Consider the following 20,757-nt stretch of genomic DNA (forward strand, 5'->3'; position numbering starts at 1 on the left):
TTTCACGGTACTTTGCCATAAACTGAAATTATTTTTCTCATCGAACGGCTCTACCTCAAATTTTGTGCTAGCCATCTTTGACATCTCGAACCACAGCTTTGATACCACTTGTTGTGAAAACCACACCCACACAAAATAAGGAACACAAAATTTAACGTAGTTCAGTCTAAGCCTATTCCACCAATAAATTCACTATCAAGGAAAATTAATTATAACCACTAATTATTTTTCTCACCCTCAAAATCACTCAAATAAAACTCATGGAATTCAACACACATCTCCACTTTGTGACCAATCAACTATTCATATATATAGGCCACTAAAACCTAGTCTTTTTATGACTCTAATTATTAAACTTAATAATTTAAATTCTACTAAATTTTCTAAATTAATTATACTTCCTAAATTAATTATACTTTTTAATTTTAATTGAACTTGTACTCTAACAGTTCCCATAGAGAAAATTTATTAAAATTAAAGTAAAATAAAAAGATAAGGATCAAAAAGCCCTTCATGTTTTGCACAATAATCAACTTTTATTAAGAAAAATAATTTTAAGACAATGTAAAAATATTTAGTATTATCAATATTATCATTACCTTTAAATTAATATCAATAAAACAATTTTCAACTATACCAATAAAACTTTAGTAAGTGATAATCATTTTAAAATTGAGGATTTTGGATGATGTTGCCAATAATGTTGAAATATAAATGTTTATGATAATATAGAAATATTATTTTAAAACTTTCTTATTGAATGAAGGTTGTGTTATTATTGATGTTGTTCTGGATAATTATCATAAAAAATAAATATAATTAATATTTTCCTTCAAATTAATCCAGTGGCTTAAAGGGAATGCCAATTAATATTAAATTCAATTTATAATGCTAATAATAATTTTAATATGTGAATTTAAATATAATTATTTTGAAAAATTAAATTTTAAAATTCAAATTAGCTTGCAATACGTTGGTAGGTGAAAGAGAGGCCTCTTTGGTCCACACAGTCCACAAGAGTGTGACTTTTGATAGCACTCCTGGGCCCAGGCCCATCCTTATAAAAATGCATATAAATCTATCAAATAATATAAATTAAAATAACTAAGATTTGAATTGAGTAAAACAATATAAATATTTTTTCATATTTTCAACAGTTATTTTATATTTTCATTATTCTTAATTATTTTTTATATGAAATATTTAATTTTAAATTTATTAAATTTATTTTTATATAAAATTGAATTTATATATTTATAATAAAAAAGTTGAATACTTAAATAAAATTTAATTAATATTTATTTATTAATACGTGAAAAAAAGGTTGAAAATATGAAATTATATTTTATAATTTTTCATGTTAAGGATAATTTTTTTTCCTATGAATTTTTAAATAAAATAAAATGAAAATAATAAAAAAAATGAGAATTCAAACAAAGCTAGCCGCGTCAAAAGGCTGTGTGGGCCTGTGGGGTCCCTATCCTCAAACGCAACCCAAAAGTTCAGTTAATAAAGTCTCTCTCTCTCTCTCTCTGTCTCTCTCTCTCTCCTCCATTTCATTAAGCTTTCTCTCTGTGTCTCTGCAAACCAAAATCTTTGTATATATTTATATATATATTCTTGGCTTTGTACCCAAGCCGCCAAAATCAGGTCCTCCACATTCTTCTCTCCAAATTCCAAAAGCCCAACAAAACAAACACCGAAAACATAAAACAAACAAAGCCAACGTATCTCTCTCTCTCTCTCTCTCTCTCTCTCTCTCTCCTTTCCTCTCTGTCCATCTGAAAAGAAATCGAGGAATTGTAACCAAAAACAGCAGAACGAGCATCAACAGGTAACAAGAAACGGAAACCAACCCTTATTAAAATCTTTTGACCTGCAACTTCTTCTAATTATTCCTACCACCACCACTACTCCCAATTGGCGTTTTCCGATCATCTCTTTTTCTTCTCCACAGCCATCATCATCGGATTTTGAACGGTCAGGATTGTTTCTGTTCTTTTCTATTTTCATTGGTAATAGTGAAGTTTTGAATTTGGGAATTGAGAAGCTCTTTGCTTTTCATCTTTTCTAGCCCTAAATTTTGAGGTCAAGATTGTTTCAATCTTGATCTATCAAAACCCTTTTGTTGTAACTGGTAAAGGTGAGAGGAAAACTCTCAATTCCTTTAATTGTTCTCGTTTTATGAGCTGGGTCGATGGCGGAATTCGAAAATAACATGGAATTCACGGGCAAATCCAAGCCCAGCGCCGTAGCATCCTCTTTCTTTAATCGTTCTCTCACAATTCACTCATCAAAATCATCCCCCAAAGACTATGTTCAGTCCCCCTCCAGATTCTACAATTCCTTCGAGTCCATGAAAGGGAAGGTTAAAAATCTCTGCAATATGTTCGAATCGTCGAAATCCCACAAGGCAATTATCCATGAGTCCCAATCTCAATTGCTAACGCAAGCGAGCAAGTTTAAGTCTGTGAAATCGATGGGACCTGAATATAATAGGTACGCTTTTGGGTTCACCAATACTGGAATTCGACTACCCGGTACGGAGGATCGGATTGTGGTTTATTTTACTAGTTTGCGAGGGATTCGAAGGACTTTTGAGGATTGTTATGCGGTTAGGATGATATTTAGAGGGTTTAGGGTGTGGATTGATGAGAGGGATATTTCCATGGATTCAGCTTATAAGAAGGAGTTGCAAAGTTTGTTCGGAGAGAGGAACGTGAGCTTGCCACAGGTGTTTATAAGAGGAAACCACGTGGGTGGCGCTGAAGTGATTAAGCAAATGTTTGAGACTGGCGATTTGGCCAAGGTGCTTGAAGGGTTCCCGAGAAGACAGCCTGGGTTTGTTTGTGAAGCGTGCGGTGATGTGCGGTTTGTGCCATGTGGAAATTGTAGTGGCAGCAGGAAGATATTTGACGAAGATGAAGGTGTGCCCAAGAGGTGCTTGGAATGCAATGAGAATGGATTGATTCGGTGCCCAGATTGCTGTTCATGATTTTCCGCCTGCGCTCATATGATTTGCTGTGTGGTTTTAGATGTTTTGTTGATGTATGTATGGATGTGGATATTGTATTGAAGGTCGAATTCAAAATGCTCTTTGGATTCATGGGCTTTGGTCTTTCTCATTTCTAGTTCTCATTTCTAGTTGTGTGATCATCGGTTAAGGGATCGATGCTCATTGTTCTGTGAAGAGTGTTATGAGAAATAATAGTCTCTGGTATCAAAACACCAAATTGGGTTGCGTGTTTTGGGTTGGCAAGGGGGAGAGTTCCTCCTCTATGGCAATGTAAATATTTAGTACTAATGTAATGCAAAACCAAAAAAAAGGGTGCAGATGATGGATTGTAATGAGAATGGATGAACAATATTTCCTTAAGTTGTTTATAATTTTGATTTTTCTATTTGTCATATTCCGACACCAGCATGGATGGCTTGCAAATGAATATGGTTTAACTTTGTGGTTGCTTTGCGAATTTTTCATATGTTTAGGTTTCTTTCTTAATGGCAATGTGATGAAACATAATGAAGAATCTGTGTAGCTGAGTATTGCTTTTACTTGGGAGGTTCTTTTCTTATGGAACTAAATTGTGAATTACTGGGGATATTCTGAAGTAAAAAACGGTTGCTCTTTCCAAGAATGGATTCATGTGGTGCACTGATGCACTGATTATCGTCATTTGATTTCTTCAATGCACCATGATCTTTTGTTGTGTAGTTTGTGTCAAAATCATGCCAAAACAGCTTCCGTTTGTCCTTCTGCTACCGTTTTTTTTTTCCCTCTAATTTGATATAATTAATGTTCCATTCTGGACAATAATGAATTCAAATAACTTCCGAATTTGATTTTGTGTTGATTGAACTTTGGCCTTTGTAGATGTTTCTAGTTTATAATGTTAAGTAAATGTTACCAGTGAGGACATAATGATGCCCAGAATCTAGAGTCCATACTTTCTTGGGTGGTCAGTTACTTATGAATTGTGAATTCCTGGAGTGTTCTTTGTCTCATGATGTCTTAACAAAGCTGGAAATGAAGATTCGTTATGTGATATCAAAAGAAGAACAAAAAAAGGGCGGATTGTTCTGCAAGATTTCTGATCAGAATTGACAGAGTTAAATTATGAACTAACTCATTTATGGATCGTTTATATTTTGGTTTTTCCTCATTGGTTTTCCCATTATTTGCTACAGTTTAATCACTTGATCTTTAAAATTGTTGTTGAATGTTTTGCCATAATTTTTATCCTTACTAAGTTTGGAAGCTGAATTTTTTTTTTAATTGCAGTACTGTTTTCATTGGCTTGTGGACTTGTTTTGTATATGAATTGAGGATGTTACCAAGTCTTTGCTGCAAGGAAACTAGCATTTGTTTTTCAAATTCAAATTATTGTGTATCTGCAATACATATAAATTCTGAATGATTGCTTTTCCTCATTTGTGAAAATTAAGTCCCTATAACAATACATAGGATGTTATATCTAAATAGTTTCTTGGATTTGTTGGTGGCATCCTCTCCCAATCTATCTTTGGTTAACTTGTACCTATCTGAATTTGTTTAGTGATTTATATATGAGAGTTGTTTTGACCGAACAGTATTGTTGAATCGATTGATTACCTATTCTTGAATTAGTTCTGTTCCATAATGAATTTAAAGGTGGTCTATGTGCCTCTTTCTTTTTCAAATTTTCTATGGCCCAACTCAAAATTGTAGGTTGGGTCTTTCATTGCTTTCATTGAATGATTACTTTTAGAAAGGCAGACCTGATGAGTTGGTGCTTGTAGATAAATTGAATTGTCAATCTAATTTCGTGATTGCTACAACAGCTTGCCACATAAACTTGTGCAGTTTTAGATGAGGGTGGATAGGTGCTAAGAAAATTCTTATTTACACAAGGATTTACATCCAATCGATAAAAATTAGAATACTGATACTGAAATCGTGTTCAGGATTATGATTCAAGTCTCATACAGTGCTAATTATATATTTAAAAAAAAAAAGAAAGAGCTTACCGTATCATGATTTTAGATATGAGAGCTGATTGGAATCTTGTGTGAAATGTTCACTAAGAAGATAAAAAAATCAAGATTTTTATTTCTTGTGAAAGATACTGTTCATTGGCGATTGCTGGATGCCTCACCTGTTAAGTTCTTTTTCCCCTAGGGGGAAGGGGAGAGAATCTCCGTGAGGTTGAGAGAAATGAGAAGAGTAGGAAAATTAAAGAGTGTTAGGAGTTAACGAAAGTTTTCTTAATCTTCAAATTATAATTTTATTGTGTATTTCTCAAATTTCTGCATATATGAACAAGGTTCTGTGTATTTCTCAAATTTATCAAGCTGAAAGGTGCATAAAAATGTAAAAAAAAAAAAAATCAGGATATGGTTGATTCTTTCCGCTTTGTTCTCTTAAAATTACAATTCCTCGCCCGCAGACCTTTTGGTTTCTGAGCAACCATGATTAATTTCTGATTTTCAGGTCTCGTTATACTTCTTCATGTTCTATTAAAATCATGAATTTCATATTTACTGGGGATTCTGTCAAAGAAATAATACTTGCAAATTTAAAGGTAATAATCAATAAAGCTGCAAATGCTGAACTAAATAATGATTTTTCTGTCAGGAACAAGGTTCAGTAAACAAGGCTGACTACAATGTTTATAATAACAGAGTCGTGAGCAAACCAGCAATTTTAGTGTATTAGGGCTGCTCAACCTGATTAACATTTTGAATTGTGTTCAGTAACTAGAAAATTTTACAAACTATCCACAAAATCGTCAATGAAATTTCTAAGACTCCTTGTAAACAAGGATTGTATAGCAATATACAAGAATAGCAGCAAGCTAAACATTTTTTCCTATTATGCATCTTCCAGTTGATGGAAATTGTGTATCTGGTTTAACTATTGAGTAAGAGGAACGCATTCTAGCTCGATCTCTAGCACCCCCCTCTCGACATTTTGTAGCCTGAGGCTTATGTCTTGTTTTACTATCCCATCTACTAAGGTGATGACACCATCTTTCAATAGAGTGTTATCCTTGCTAGCTACCCACTTGCCAAGCTGCATTGGCTCAGTGATTGTAGAAGTTTCGTAGGCTTTGGCAGCAGCAACCAGAGGTTGAATGTCTATCTCAGCTTCACCCATGAAGTCATCAGTGGAAAATGTATCTTTATCATAGACAAGCTGTGAACAAACAACCCAACCCATAAAATTTTATCTAAAAATGTTTTTCAAAACAGGCAACAGTTCTTTTCCAATAAAAAGATAAATGACTCCATCGTTCTAAAATTGCTTTCCATTTCTTCAATATAAAATACAGATAATATACATATATCTCATGTATACAAATCCCAAGTGGTTCATATGTACAGAGAAGGTTCAATAGGCATTTTCATAATTTCTGTTTTAATTCCACCAGCCAAACTCAACTCACCAATTTTAGAGGAGGAATATCTTCTGGGATCGACAACATTAGACTCTCATTCCAAACTGGATTCAAGTTGTTCTTTATGACCCGTGTTTTCACAGACTGGAACAAGAAATAAAATAGAGCATAGATTAAGAATATGGTTGTCTGCATTGTCCTCTGCATTTCAGTTGATCATATTTATAATGCTAATGAGATCATAAACAGAAGAGGCTTACTTGGTGGCCCAGTGCAAGGATGACATATGGGTCACTAGTTACTACATCCCGTACAGCTAGATTGGTTCCTCTTACCACATTAACCTTGATTAGTCCAATAAATTCAACCATACCTGCCTATAAACAGCATATTTCAAGCAACCAGATTCAGTAAATGAAAATTCAATTACAAAGCAAATTATAAGATTTTTTTCCCAGTAAAACATCAAGGGGGGTAAAGTTGCAAATTCATGTCCTTTAGACTTAGCCTGATACAAGTATAATTAATAAGGTAGGAAATCATTACCATAGAGGTGCTCTTTTTTGAGTTCTTGCACTCAGAATCTTTTCTTCCCCAGCTGTTACGGAATGCATTCCCAATACGCTGTCTCGTTGCTTGCTTGTCAAAGAGCTTCCTCTCTTGGGAAGATGATGAAGTTCTTTGGGGCCGACAAGGGCAGATCATGTGATCATTAGTGTTCAAAAATTGTAGTTGTTCATATTTTCTCCTGAGTATTCAGAGAATAAATTCTGATTTAGAATGGTGCAATGAAGGTTTATGGTCAGTCCTGTACTAGCCAGCACTACCTAATGAATTCAGATCGCTCCTCTATAGAGGCATCTGGCTTTGGTTTTCTGTATTCATCTGGAAGGCAAGCTTCATACTTCCTGTTTGCTGCTGTATTGCCACCCAAATCAATGAAATTATTCACTTGTTCGTCTGTCCATTCATCTAGCTTGACTGATAGAACCTGGCATAAGATGAGGACCAAATTAAAGCATCAACCTACCAAATAAATGCGGGAAAGCCAAAGACAACTGCTGCATAAAACTTTTCGTAAGACTCGAAACTTTATAATTCTGAACAATCAGTGAGAAAGATTTTCTAAAGCCTACTGCTGGTGTCTAAGAATCGTCAAATGTTCCTATTCTTCTTGTGACCCACTTAAGATGAAAACAGTAATACAGTATAGGGAGTTGAGCATATAAAAAGTTCCAACTCTCCTTTAATTTACTTCAGCATGTCTCACTGTATTAAATCGCACAAGCACAAGATTAAACAATCTGTAATTCTGAAGCAGGATAAGGAGTGAAGCTGCAAAACAACACCTTTGATATGTGTACTCCAAGGCTTCTATGAACACCAGAACACTTGATACAAATAAATACTCCATGACTTAAGGACCTATACATACCAAACAACTCAGTCAAAAGAAAAATAGTCAATGTGACATCCAGACAATAGTAAAATACAATATCTCATGAACATTAAATCATCTTTAAAAAAAAAAAAAAAGACTTCTTGTTCAGTCTGACCAACTTACACCCATTTTGGATCTGGTGATCCACAATCTGCACAAATCTTATTGCCTGATTGACTCAGCAGCTTCTCCAGTTTTCGTTGTGGACCTGGTTAATGAAGAAAACAAGATTATATCTGATGGACAACCTTTCGGAATAGGCCAAAAGAAGCTGACATTTTAGCAGAAAACCAAATTAGGCAAGTAAGAAATGAACCTATGCTATAAGTTTCAGAGATGACAAATACCACAGTGCAGCTAAATTTATACATCCCATCAAACTCCGTGTGGATTAAGGACAAACAGAAGTTTGGAGGACCATCGAAAAATGAAGAGTTTTCAACGAGAAATTAGAAGATTACCAGAAAACTTGTGCCGATCCTTCCTGGTCCAACTGTGTTTATCTGGAAATAATAAATCTTGCAGGCAAGTAGCAGTTCCTATAAATGCAATGTATTTAATAAAAAAACCACAAATCACGGTTGGCATCAAACATAACACAATGATTTTTTGAATGCTTGTTACAATATAAATCACAGGGAACTCACGGGACATTTCAAACACACAATATCGTAACTGAAGCATTATCAAAGCAATTAATCATATCAACAAGAACAAGTTTCAAAATCATTGAAATTTCAGAATTAATACATGGTAAGAATAAGAAAGTTATATATTTCAAGTTTTCAACATTATTCAAATTTCAGAATAAACTCTCAAGAACAGGCTTATGATCATTGCATCTGGCCACACAAATCACACAACACAAATCATTTAGTTTCTGATTAAGCCTCATAATAACATCTCACCATCATAAGTTCATAACTATACCAGAGGGCCATATGAATCATGTTTTGTCATTTCAATGAAGGTAAAAAGGAGGGGGGGAACAAGGCATGTTTCTCATATACTTAAATTCATTTTAAAATGTCATATAATAAGAAAATTACCATCAGAATTCTCCTGTCGCATAGACATCTCCAGCCTTTACAAAACACCAGAAAACATAAATCACAAAGGGCAGCTAGCCATTTATTACTTCCTCCTCCTCCTTCTCTGGATGAAACGAAAAGGGTGTCAATTACTCACAAACATAAAGCATATCTACTTCGAGAAAATAAGAGATGTCAACAACAATAGATTGCACCAATCAATTCAACAACACAGAGAGAACAAAAAAGAAAAGGTTCTTACATATTCAAAAAAGAATATGAATTGATGGGAAAAAAGGCTTGATCAATTGCTCCCCTGGATCAAACATTTTGTGTTAAAAGAAAAAGAAAATAAATTCATATGTCGAAAAATAATGGCATAAGCAAGAATCTAGAAATGGTTCTTACAAAATAGAGAAAGAAAGAAAATTCCAATGAAATTTCGGATAATTCTGGCTGGATAGAAAATGGATGAGCAATGGATAATTTCACCAAAAAAAAAGGACAGAAAAAACACAAATGGCCAAATAAAAATGAGTTCTTTAGTTAAGGAGAAATTGAAAAATAATGAAATGGCTATGATTAGAACTAGAAGAAGAATAATGTTCCTGTGATTAATTTTTAAAAAAAATAATAATATTCCAAATGTACAAAAAATAAATAAAAGTATGTATTCGCGCCTCCGTTTTTTTCGTTTGCATTGGTCTCCTTGTCCTTGCCATGTGCGTACAACCCCTAACTCCTTGCCCGGTTCTAACAGGCAAAATGGCCCGTTTCAACACGCAAGGGCCAATAAAGACTTGTTCTTTGTTCTTCCAAACTGCCCAAGCTTGACTTTGAAATTTCTATGAAGAAAATAGAAATAGACCCACAGGCCGATAGCTTAATACTGCATGCTAGTCTGTGATATATGACTGCACGTCCACCGAGAAATTTCAAAGTCAACCCTTGTTCAGTGTAAATAGAAAAATAAGCTTTTCGTGAATCGTGATTCTTCGGTTGCTTCTGTTTCTGTTTTCCTTGATCAGTCACCATGGTTTCGAGGTCTCATGGAACATCATCTGAACCAGGAGATGAAAACACCAACACCTCTTTTCATGAGATGAAGATTGAAGAAACAGGAGACGAATTCTTCCATCGCAACATTGGGCGATATCGTCATCGAAAAGACACCAAGGTATATGCATATCAATTTCTTTTCTTTTATTTTTCAGCAGTAACAGAGATCAGGATCAACAAAATTATCTCTGAACAATTCAATTGTAGGATACTTCAAAATTGGGATGGGCTTTTGTTCTCACAAACCTCCTGCTAGAGATCCTGGTGCTGGCTTTTGACCAAATGGCCTCGCCGCATCATCCTCAATATGGTTTGATCGTTTGGGGATTGTCTTCGGCAGTCATGTTTATTAGCATCGCTGAGCTCATTTACAAAGGAATGATCAAGGAAAAGCTTAGCGTATTGCAATGCTTGAAATCTCTGCTTCCTTTTTCTTCTTCTGGCGGTAAGAAACCATATAGCTTCGTGGATGGTTTGATCCTACTTGGTGCCAAGGTTCAAATGGTTTTGGCAAGCATTGCATATGCTTATTTGCGTCAAGGTAAAGAGAATCCAATCAAAATTTCTCTTGTATCGCTTGTTTTCATGGTATGTTATGCTTTTTCTAAATTACATAAGGATGGGAATGAAGCAAACCTTCTTCCAGTTAGACAGGAGAATTGAAGATGGTTTGGCAATTGCATAAACTATGAGCATCATTCTTGCTCATTTCATGTTAATCTTTAGTTTCTATATCTACAGTTCCTACTGTACCAAAGATAAATTCTATTGTTGTCGTTAAAAAACTTCATGATTATGCATCTCAAGTTATTTTGTGTTAATTTGTACTACTGGGCTTGAAAGCCCAAGACTACTCAAAACACACCAATGGAAACTCCCTCCACTTGCAAGTTTCTCTACTCGACCACTCCTTTACCGTAGCTAGGTGCAGGGAAGACGGCAATCCCCTGTTCTGATTCTATAATGTAGGCTGTCATATTTTTGTTCAGTAAATTTTGAAGTTTTTATTACTAAATTATCTATAAATCCTTTCTTTCTTTTTTCTTTTTTTTTTAATAAAAATAAGTTTTAAAAAAAATTAAAGACAAACAAAACGGAAGTAAGCTGTCCCCAAGTCATCATGCAGCAGCAACGCGTCAAGTTCCCTGGTGGTGTGGAAATAATCTGACTTCTTTTAAAATCAATTATTTATGAAAATTTAATTCAAAAATTTTCTTAAATAATAATTATTTTTTATTATTATTTTTCTTAATTACAAGTTAATAATATATACCAAAATTTAATATAAATATCAATACCATTTTATTTAAATTATATAAAAAAAAAAAACTGACAGGAATTTAAAAGACGTTTTCCTACTGGCCAAAAATGGCCTCCTTTCATTAATTTGTCAGTGAAACTCCCACTTCACCTGGCCACTCACTCTCCAACTAAACAATGTCAACAATGGAGTCTCTCATCCTCCAGCTCCACGAGGTCTCCGCCGTTAAATTCGGCAGCTTCAAGCTTAAATCCGGCATCTCCTCCCCAATATACATCGACCTGCGCCTCATCATCTCCTACCCATCCCTCCTCCGCCGCATCTCCCAAACCCTAATCTCCTTCGTCTCTCCCTCCACCCCCTTCGACCTTATCTGCGGCGTCCCTTACACCGCCCTTCCTATCGCCACCTGCGTCTCCCTCTCTAATAACGTCCCTATGGTCATGCGCCGCAAGGAGGTTAAAGACTATGGCACCGCTAAGGCTATTGAAGGCGTTTTCCAGAGCGGCCAAACTTGCCTTATTGTCGAGGATCTCGTCACCAGCGGCACCTCCGTTCTCGAGACCGCCACTCCTTTGCGTGCTGCGGGATTGAACGTCACTGATGCTGTCGTTTTGATAGATAGGGAACAAGGTGGGAAAGAGAATTTGGAGGTGAATGGGATTAAATTGCACGCCATTATTAAGTTGAGTGAGATGGTTAGGGTCTTGAGGGAGAAAGGGAAGTTGGATGAGGAAATGGAAAGAATCGTGATGAAGTTTCTGGAGGAGAATAGGAAGGTGGCAGCTCCAGCCATGGAGAAAATTAGGATTAAAGCTTTGAAATTTGAAGACAGAGCAAAGTTGGCGAAGAATCCAACGGGGAAGAGACTGTTTGAATTGATGGTCAAGAAGGAGAGTAATTTGTGTTTGGCTGCTGATGTTGGGACTGCTGCTGAGTTGCTCGCCCTTGCTGAAAAGGTGAGTGTTTTGTGTAAACTTTTTCTCTCTTGGAAAAATTTCAGTTTCTTCGAAAAACAGAGGAATTGCCTGAAAATGTCTAGGCCATAAAGTTCTGTTACTTTTCCTCTTAGGCCAACTTGAATTTCAATTTTATGTAGGTTGGACCAGAGATTTGCATGTTGAAAACCCATGTTGACATATTGCCTGATTTCACCCCTGATTTTGGTTCAAAGCTTCGCTCGGTATGTTTCTAAGACATCTAATATTTAAGTTTTCCGCTTTGACAGTTCCTTTTTTTTTTTTTTTTTTGCTATATGGAGATTGAGTTTATTTGGTTCTCTAGAATGTATAACATTCAGCTACTTGAAATCAACTTGTTTTCATTATATATTCTATAATGAGGAGAGAGAATAGTTCTGGAATTGTTTGTTTTTGATCCATAATTGTTATGACTGTATGGAGAGAGGTATTCATACATTAGTGCTTGATTTCTTTAGATTCCTTAAGTTAAGGCATTTGAAAGAATATCATTTCTTTTAGATCCACGAAAAAAGTGTAGCATTTATTGAACCATCTCTTTTTGTCCATAAGGACTATAATCGTTCCAATCTTCATATACAGCAATAGTGCTTTACTTTGATGATGATGATTCCCTGTGCGATGGAAACTGCAGTGGAAATGTTTCCGGCCTGTTTCGGTATTTTGCAAAAGCTGGAAATGCGACTCTTTGAGTCCAAAATGCATTTCTTAAAAAAAAAGGAAAATCTAAAAAACACAATAGAGTCGCGGCTGTCTCGCTGGCCTGGGAATCGCACCACACTAGAAGAAGAAGAGGAGGAATGGAGGAGGACTTACCTCGCACCTGGTAGCGACAGTGACAACGGCTTTGACGGCGGTGCAGGTGTGTGTGAGGCAAGAGTTTGAGAAATTTTAGGGTTTATAATGCAACTTCGGGTGAAGTTTTGGAATGGCTGAAGGGCAATTGGGGAAAGTAAAATACAGCAGGCAGAGAGTGAGTGACAGTGAGAGCGAGAGTGAGAGCTCATGCTTATATATTTTAATTTACCTTAGGGTAAATAATATTTAAGGGAAGGACTGGAAAGGCAACGGACAGCCTTGGTGTTGGGGGATCTTTTTTGCTAGAGCCTACTGTGTTTCCTTTGATTTTGTTATTATGATGCCCATTTAATTTAATTAATCCTTCTGCTTTTGCTTTCTGTCTTTGTTAATTGAAAGGCAATCTTATCTTGCCTTACACTTGTAGCCTACAGCTACATTTCGAATTTTTGAAGATGCTTGAAATGCTTCCCTTAAGGCATTATTTAGTAGTGTGGACTATAATCCACAATGGAAGCTATCTGATTCCCTGAAATGAATCGATAAATTTCATTATCTTTTCTATATATATATATATATATATATATATATATATATATATATATATATATATATATCCCTTTATTTCGAAAATGCTGTTTCTCCATGTTCGTTTTCGAGTTTCTTTTTCCGTGCTACATAGGTGATTTCTTGCATGCCATTTTGTCATTGCATTAAATTGCTCGAAGCTTTCTTATGCCTTTTATTTGGCATTGTAAAATTTGTGTGTTTGCTAACTTCTAGCTTATTGTCTTTGATACTGAAGATTGCAGATAAATATAATTTCGTAATTTTTGAAGATCGCAAGTTTGCAGACATTGGCAACACTGTGACAATGCAGTATGAAGGGTGAGACTCAGCTGCCACTTGGCTCTTATCCTTTTATTGTTTACTTTTCCTGTAATAATTAGTGTCCTTGCAAATGCCTGAGACATCCTGTAATTGCTCTTCAGGGGCATCTTCCATATTCTGGATTGGGCTGATATTGTTAATGCTCACATTATTTCTGGTCCTGGAATTGTGGATGGATTGAAATTGAAGGTTTGGCATGTAGCTGTGCCACTTTCCACTACATCTATATTAGAGGATCATGCCTGATTCATATCTAACATTTGTATACTATATTCTTGAATTCTATTTAGGGTCTGCCTCGCGGTAGGGGCCTATTGTTGCTTGCAGAAATGAGTTCAGCTGGTAACTTTGCCACAGGAGATTACACAGCTGCAGCAGTAAAAATTGCTGAAGAACATTCAGATTTTGTCATTGGCTTCATCTCAGTTAATCCAGCATCATGGCCAGGGGCACCAATAAATCCAGCATTTATTCAAGCAACCCCAGGTGTTCAAAAGGTGACTGGGGGAGACGCCCTTGGCCAGCAATATAACACCCCATATTCTGTAAGTTCATTGAACTGTTGCTTCTAACAACTTCCAATTCCTTTCTGAAGTTGCTGCACTATTGCATTTTCACTGGACTAAATTGCACCTTTCGTCCTTCAGCTCTGGTCTTTGTTTCATACTTTCATGTCAGTCCCTTGACTTTAAAATGATACTAAAAAGTCCTTAAGCTTTGAATTTCTTGCCTCAAAAGTCCTGATAACCAAAATCTGATCATACCTCCGTTCAAGGGTTGATGTGGCATTGCCACGCTGCCATTTTATTAAAAAAAATTGCAAACCACTCTCGCATCATGGTAAACATGCCACAACACTAACAAGACCCTACTTTGTATACCCACATAATACGACAAAACCAAAAACAGAACATTCACGTGGCTTTCAATTTTTTTTTTATAAAATGCCAGCATGGTGCATGATTTTTCGTCATAAGGACTTTTGATGCAAGAAATTCAAAGTTTAAAGACTTTTTAATATATTTTTAAATTTAAAGGATTCACATGAAACAATGACCAAATTTGAAGGATCACAGGTGCGATTTAGTCATTTTCACAACTTTCCACTTTTTCCAATGATGCATCAGCGAAGTATGTTGGTGTTGGCCACATTGCAGCTGTAATAACCATGGGACATGATTTTCCAGGTGATCTATGATAGGGGTAGTGACATCATCATTGTGGGCCGTGGGATTATAAAGGCAGCAGATCCTGCAGAGGCAGCCCGTGAATATCGACTTCAAGGATGGGATGCATACCTAGCTAAATGCACTTGATGCTGCAATTGGGTCTGCCTCCCTCAGTTTTTTAATGCTCACAATGGCTTTTGTTTGTTAAAAAGATGAGCCAAGTTTTGTTTAATTTTCAACTGCATGATCTTGGTATACCATACAAACTTGATAAAAGCTTTTGAGCATCCCATGTAACTGCTCTCTTTAGGCTTTGTTATATATAAATGAGGCGGAGTGCAAAGCTGTTTGTAGATATTTTGAAGTCTTCTCGAATGAAAGCTTTCTAACTTCCTATTGAACACCAGGTACAAAGAAGACATTACTGAATAAATTTACAAAGCGCAGTTGAATCCTTCGTTTTGTTTTATGCACTTCACAAAGTTGCTGTTATTATTGTCTAAAAGCAGAGCCTATCCGTTAGTCGTAATGACATGTTCCTTGACCTCAAAAGTGGATGAACGAGTATGTGGTTTTCCTTCCTCACTCTCGTACCAATCGATGAAATGGACTTTCCCCTGTGGTGCACTGGCTTTGCGGTTTATGAATTTTACGTGTAATTGGTGATTCGGTGATGTTAAACTCAAACAAAAATTTGTGGTTATATTCGTGGAAATGATGAAATGCCTTGTACACACCTTAATATTGCACCTTGAAATGACTTGGAGCTTGATCGTAATTATTGGAAACCTTAGAAATTGAATTATGCCAATAAGGCTTTACATAAATCGTTTACTATCATTAATTAAGTCTATCTACGCACCTAGAGTAACTAAAAGCAAAATTTCAAGTAAACGGCTCCACTGCATCAACTAATTCAATGTGGTCTATCAATAACTACTCAAGTTAGCGGAGAATAGCATATCTAAATCTATTAAGATAAATACTATAGTTGCAGGCATAAGAGTTACGTCTCCCACTCATGTATTTGATGCATGGAGAAGCAAAAAGAGTTTGCCTCCTTACAGCTCAAAAAATACATGATCAGAGAAGACTTGAGATGCTACACAACTAATCTACTTGCTCTGGTTATCGAATAGAACGTAAAAATATCTCCTCACTGCTCTTTCCAAATCCTACCAGTCACCCTAAGTTTCAATTCCTTCCGGTCTCCACCAGAGAAGAAAAGAGCCATATTGCGCTGAATGATGAGACCATCAAAACTGTCACGAACCTTCCGATGGCTGTCCCTTATGCTCCTAGGCACTCCTTGCCATATCATCTTCCTTCCATTCCCGCCCACCTCAAGGCTGTAGCTGTAGTTCTTTGCCTCATTGTCATCACCCATAAACCGCAAGAATGCTATGTAGACAGGGGCCATCCCAAGCTGGAAAGCTTCGAAATGTAGACAAAAGTACTGACCAAAGCAACTAAAAACCTACAATTAAAGAAGGGGAAAAAACAAGATAAACTAATCATCTATGTACTCATGAAAAAGCTTTTGCAAAAGTTCAATCTAGCAAGAAACAGCATGACATGTCAAGGAGTGGAGTATGGTCTCACTGCAGCAGAAGCATGATGCTAGATTCCTCTTGACTTCACGCATAAACACTTAGTGTACATATTGATTCAATAGGGCTCATTAGTCAAAAGGTGCATTGTTTATGAGGCATGGATTTATGGCGATACTAACTGGAATGGATCTAGATGCATCCAAAAAAAATTCTCATCTTGTGATGTAAATTAAAAAAAAATGATTAACCTTTGTCTGTTTAGGATAAGAAGGAATCCAGAAACTACCAAAAGAAACAAGCACAAAGCAAAACAATACCGTTAGCATCCATGTTGCATTCTCAACTTCATGTGGATTTGATTTGACATATCGATGATTGAAAGTGCTACCATTATGCATGTCAACTTTGTGATCATCCTTTAAATGGGCCACCAGAAAAGGAATATCACCAATCACTGTGCATTCTGATCCAGCATAGGGACAGTTATATGGTCTATAAACACATTGAGATTCATGTTTTAGCTTGCTGTAGTATGGATATATGCCCACGCACCCAAAACTCTGATATTTACATGGAAGTTCAAGGGATGCAGCAACCTTCTCTAATGCAAGACATCTGATGTTACCAAGTTCATGCCTGCAGGTGGGGCACCTATTATGAACCCTGGGTTTGCAGCCGGAACATAATGTATGGCCGTTTGAACACTGCAACAGAAAATGATGAACAATCAAGATAGATTAGAACAAGTATTCAAGTAAAATTTTAAAATCCTTCTATGATGTGTGTGTGTGTGAGCATGCAAGTCTAGCGCATATAAAAGATGTATCCAAACATTATACTCTCATAACTTCAAAACCACAAAACGATTTCAACTTTCAAGAATGACAAAATTTTAATTATGAGAATGTTAAGTGATTACAAATGACCAAGGAAGCATACAGCAAACCTGATGAATAGGAGGATACATAGCATTTAAGCACACAGGGCACTCTAATAGCTCACGTACACTGCTGGACACAGTCACATTAGGTTTCAAAGCCGTCTGAGCAGAATCATTCACACTTTCACCAACATCCATCATGTCTTCATTTTGAGGAGGATCAATAACCTCCGGTTTACTTCTCACGTCATCCAAAAAAGGATTGCCAGATGCCATGATTGTGTGGCCAATCTATGTCAAAAAAAATTATTGTAAAAAGCAAATCACTACCAATTCTATGAAGGTGATTCAAAAGTACAATGCTCAAAACATGACATATAGGGATAGAAAGGACACAAGATTGGAATTAATATTACTCATACATTAATTGGCCAGGCTGCTAGGGGCACCACGACACCACGACTCTAATAGAAAGCCAAGCATGCTAATCAAATCATATTAACTATAAAGTAAACTTCCAACATCTTCAAGCAAGTATCTGTTCATAATTGAATAATTAAATAATTGAACAGTAATAGCTATTTAGTAATCAATTCTTATATGCAATGCATCTTCACCATTGCCTCTTTTCACCATTTCACTTCCCAGATAAGATTGGCACATAGTTCTCAGGTACATAGAGCAACTAAGCATGCATACACTTTCATCAGCGAGAAACTTAGCACCAAATTTTGTTCCCGTCAATCTTCTAGCATGATTTGTTAAGGCGTACAAGTTGCAGTTCCTCAACCTAGCAACAATATTCATAATAAAATCACATAAAACTTCATAATTTGACTCCAACTTCAAAACACAGAAACAAATAGAAAATTAACAGACTTCTGTTCCTGCAGGAAATCTACTGAAACAACTGAATAATACAAAGCCTCACGAGCTGCTTCACAGCAATCCTGGGGCACCTAATTACCAATATGACTAGCAAGCAATAACGCACTGAATACAACAATAAAAGTAATCCAATTAGCACACAGAAACAACGCAATACAAATCAAGAAAATAGCCATATCATCTGCTTATGCTAATTTGAAAAGACACTACACAAAGCATAAAATCGAAGTTACTAAAAGACAGTGTGCACAGAAAGCAAGCGTTTGGCAAAGTTAAACATGAAATACTCCAAATGAAGACCATCAGCGCAATGTGATCTATAATTTCCTCACCAAGACTACTTCTTTTCTGAACCTCTCAATCACACTCACCATATTACATACAAAATTACAATGCCATATACAGGAAACATCTTAATAAATGAAGGTGAAGCGCATCACTCATTCTGTGCACGAAGTAACCGTTAGGGACATCTACACATCCAGAAACTATAGTAGGTATATAGGATCAATTATATAGACAACCTTTCAACACTATAACCAAAAGCGTAAAAATTGTCTTGACGATCAAGCGAGAAGATCAAAAACCACGGAGGGGAATAATCAAATGGGAAAAAACAAAACCCTAAAACAAACAAGCCCGCATGAAAATCTAAAGCAAATCGATAGTAGATCTAGAATATTCCAAAGCAAATTCACGCAAAAAGGGAAACCTTGAGACTAAAATTACATAAAAACCAAACCAATCAGCAAAAGATCAAACGCCCAATAAAAAAAAAGATTAAAAAAAATGGAACTCAAAAATCAAAACTAATAAACGAAAGACGGTACCTTGGCTTAAGGTTTTGATTCAAAAGCCTATAGGCTGGAGTGTGTTCGTCTATTAAATGATAATGCAATAAATGAGGTCACAGACGAAATGCGCGTAAATACAGAGAGGGTGTAGAATTTCAAATTAAAGTCGGGTAGAGATAGAGAGAGATAGGAGCGTGTAGAGAGAAGGAGAGTAGGGGAGAGAAATTTCTCGAGAAAATACAAAAAGGAAACGTCAAGGAAATGTGGGGCCCTATACCTGGTTACTCTTTTAGTTTCTCTTACTCTAGAAAAATGCCGGCGTTATTCTCAGTAAGCAAGCAAATCCCAGAAAGTTGAGAGTAGATTTTGATTTTAACTTGTAAACAAGAAAGCTGTGTCTGATGCTGCTGAAGAGACAGTGAGACAATGGGCCGGAAATACTGTATACTGTGGAGGGCATTAATCGAGTTTGGTGGGCCACCGCCTAAGCAGACAAGAGTCTTCATCGCCAAGTGGTTGAGCGTGGCTTGACGCTTCCAAGTTGCAATACTAAATTTAATAATCAAAATTTTAACCTTTTATTTTATTCTATATAAATTATTTTTTATTTGTCTAATTTTAAATAAAATTGAATTTTTTTAAAAATTTACTTTTTAAAAAATAATTTATTTAGTATTAGAAGCACTTACTTAATTATATTAATTAAAGATTATTAAATTAAGTAAAAAAAATGAAAGATTATTAATTTAAGTAAAAAAATAATTAAAGATTATTAAATTAAATAACAAATAAATATTTATTTTTCAAAATATATTTTTTAAAAATTTAATATTAAATAAGAGTATAATTTATAGGACTTTAACCTAACATTTTTAATTTAAACGTCAATTAAAGTGAATTGTAAATAAAAAAAATAAAAACCATAGGATACTTCCAAATTTTTAGTGGGGATTGAAAATTTTGAAATGCAAAAAGTTTGATGATCCAGTTTCATATTTGTATATATCTTTCTTTTGTTGCGTTGGGAATAAATTGAATAGTGGCTCCTGGGAAAGCAGCTTTCAAGGACCTAGCTTTTTGTCGTGAGTGTGCATGACATTCTTGAAATCACTTTTGTTTGTTTTCACATTGTTTATTGGCATACATATATCAAGAAAGAAAGGGGCTTTCAAGTTTGAAGAGAAAATGTGGTCATCAATGATTAAGTGCAGCTTTAAGCTTTTCAGTTTATTATTCATTCTCATAATTCAACTTATTTTAAAGTTAAACCCTAACCTCTCAAACTTTCAGTAATTCCATTACCTTTTTAGTATTTATTTAACATTATATTTAGAGATTTAAAATTATTTTTTTCTTAAATAAAAGTATCACTTTAAATATTATTAAAAAAATAATTTTATTATTTTAATATTTTTTATTAAAATTTATTAAATTAATTTTAAATTATTTTTTAATATTCTTTGATTAATATATTAAAAAAAATAATCTTCCCAATAATAATTTTAATAATAATATTAAACAAGCACCTAATATAATATAAAACTCCCTCCTCTATAACTGTAGTTCAAAGTTTGAACTTTGAGGAGCATAGCGGGCATTACAATCTGAGTATTATGATCTTTCATTTTTACAATT

At 35.3% G+C, this 20,757-nt stretch overlaps 4 protein-coding genes across 19 annotated transcripts; 2 read left to right on the forward strand and 2 right to left on the reverse strand.

The window, feature by feature from the left end:
- Positions 1–1,523: 1,523 nt before the first annotated feature.
- LOC110666549 (uncharacterized protein At5g39865) lies at positions 1,524–3,376 on the forward strand. Its single transcript, XM_021827069.2, has one exon. The coding sequence runs from the start codon at positions 2,198–2,200 to the stop codon at positions 2,993–2,995; it is 798 nt and encodes a 265-aa protein (XP_021682761.2). The 5' UTR covers positions 1,524–2,197; the 3' UTR covers positions 2,996–3,376.
- A 2,211-nt stretch (positions 3,377–5,587) lies between these two features.
- LOC110666553 (probable ADP-ribosylation factor GTPase-activating protein AGD11) lies at positions 5,588–9,592 on the reverse strand. Its single transcript, XM_021827072.2, has 11 exons — positions 9,258–9,592; positions 9,112–9,165; positions 8,868–8,973; positions 8,280–8,357; positions 7,942–8,026; positions 7,727–7,802; positions 7,205–7,368; positions 6,924–7,125; positions 6,638–6,754; positions 6,426–6,521; positions 5,588–6,175 (listed from the first exon to the last, which is right to left on the reverse strand). Exons 3-11 carry the CDS (start codon positions 8,893–8,895, stop codon positions 5,894–5,896), a joined length of 1,128 nt encoding a protein of 375 aa, XP_021682764.1. The 5' UTR covers positions 8,896–8,973; positions 9,112–9,165; positions 9,258–9,592; the 3' UTR covers positions 5,588–5,893.
- A 193-nt stretch (positions 9,593–9,785) lies between these two features.
- On the forward strand, positions 9,786–15,408 carry LOC110666551 (uridine 5'-monophosphate synthase). 2 transcript variants are annotated; one of them, XM_058149200.1, is made up of 8 exons: positions 9,786–10,026; positions 10,116–12,128; positions 12,269–12,352; positions 13,753–13,835; positions 13,940–14,027; positions 14,129–14,269; positions 14,359–14,383; positions 15,026–15,408. In XM_058149200.1, exons 2-7 carry the CDS (start codon positions 11,346–11,348, stop codon positions 14,368–14,370), a joined length of 1,191 nt encoding a protein of 396 aa, XP_058005183.1. In that variant the 5' UTR covers positions 9,786–10,026; positions 10,116–11,345; the 3' UTR covers positions 14,371–14,383; positions 15,026–15,408. The 2 variants fall into 2 exon arrangements, with proteins under 2 accessions (XP_058005183.1, XP_021682763.2); XM_021827071.2 differs by having other exon boundaries at positions 9,789–10,026; positions 14,129–14,383.
- A 544-nt stretch (positions 15,409–15,952) lies between these two features.
- On the reverse strand, positions 15,953–19,566 carry LOC110666554 (E3 ubiquitin-protein ligase DIS1). Of its 15 annotated transcripts, none has more exons than XM_021827079.2 (6): positions 19,159–19,563; positions 18,058–18,230; positions 17,863–17,978; positions 17,507–17,731; positions 16,878–17,264; positions 15,953–16,484 (listed from the first exon to the last, which is right to left on the reverse strand). In XM_021827079.2, exons 4-6 carry the CDS (start codon positions 17,714–17,716, stop codon positions 16,164–16,166), a joined length of 918 nt encoding a protein of 305 aa, XP_021682771.1. In that variant the 5' UTR covers positions 17,717–17,731; positions 17,863–17,978; positions 18,058–18,230; positions 19,159–19,563; the 3' UTR covers positions 15,953–16,163. The 15 variants fall into 15 exon arrangements, with proteins under 15 accessions (XP_021682771.1, XP_021682766.1, XP_058005184.1 ...); XM_021827074.2 differs by lacking the exon at positions 17,863–17,978 and having other exon boundaries at positions 19,159–19,207; positions 19,400–19,562; XM_058149201.1 differs by lacking the exon at positions 17,863–17,978 and having other exon boundaries at positions 18,140–18,433; positions 19,159–19,566.
- Positions 19,567–20,757: the final 1,191 nt, after the last annotated feature.

This window comes from Hevea brasiliensis, chromosome 6, assembly GCF_030052815.1.
Source record: "Hevea brasiliensis isolate MT/VB/25A 57/8 chromosome 6, ASM3005281v1, whole genome shotgun sequence".
Classification (NCBI taxonomy): Eukaryota; Viridiplantae; Streptophyta; class Magnoliopsida; order Malpighiales; family Euphorbiaceae; genus Hevea; species Hevea brasiliensis.

Excerpts from the sequence above, each read along its gene's own strand:
- LOC110666551 (XM_021827071.2), top strand. The coding sequence starts at position 11,346 with ATGTCAACAATGGAGTCTCTCATCCTCCAGCTCCACGAGGTCTCCGCC. Across the intron at positions 12,129-12,268 it reads TGCTCGCCCTTGCTGAAAAG|GTTGGACCAGAGATTTGCAT; the intron begins GTGAGTGTTTTG and ends AATTTTATGTAG. Across the intron at positions 12,353-13,752 it reads TTGGTTCAAAGCTTCGCTCG|ATTGCAGATAAATATAATTT; the intron begins GTATGTTTCTAA and ends TTGATACTGAAG.
- LOC110666553 (XM_021827072.2), bottom strand. The coding sequence starts at position 8,895 with ATGTCTATGCGACAGGAGAATTCTGATG. Across the intron at positions 7,803-7,941 it reads TCACCAGATCCAAAATGGGT|GTCCTTAAGTCATGGAGTAT; the intron begins GTAAGTTGGTCA and ends TGGTATGTATAG. Across the intron at positions 7,369-7,726 it reads TTGGAGTACACATATCAAAG|GTTCTATCAGTCAAGCTAGA; the intron begins GTGTTGTTTTGC and ends ATCTTATGCCAG.
- LOC110666554 (XM_058149201.1), bottom strand. The coding sequence starts at position 18,247 with ATGAATATTGTTGCTAGGTTGAGGAACTGCAACTTGTACGCCTTAACA. Across the intron at positions 17,732-18,139 it reads AGTTTCTCGCTGATGAAAGT|ATTGGCCACACAATCATGGC; the intron begins GTATGCATGCTT and ends TTTTTGACATAG. Across the intron at positions 17,265-17,506 it reads TGTATCCTCCTATTCATCAG|TGTTCAAACGGCCATACATT; the intron begins GTTTGCTGTATG and ends TTTCTGTTGCAG.
- LOC110666549 (XM_021827069.2), top strand. The coding sequence starts at position 2,198 with ATGGCGGAATTCGAAAATAACATGGAATTCACGGGCAAATCCAAGCCC.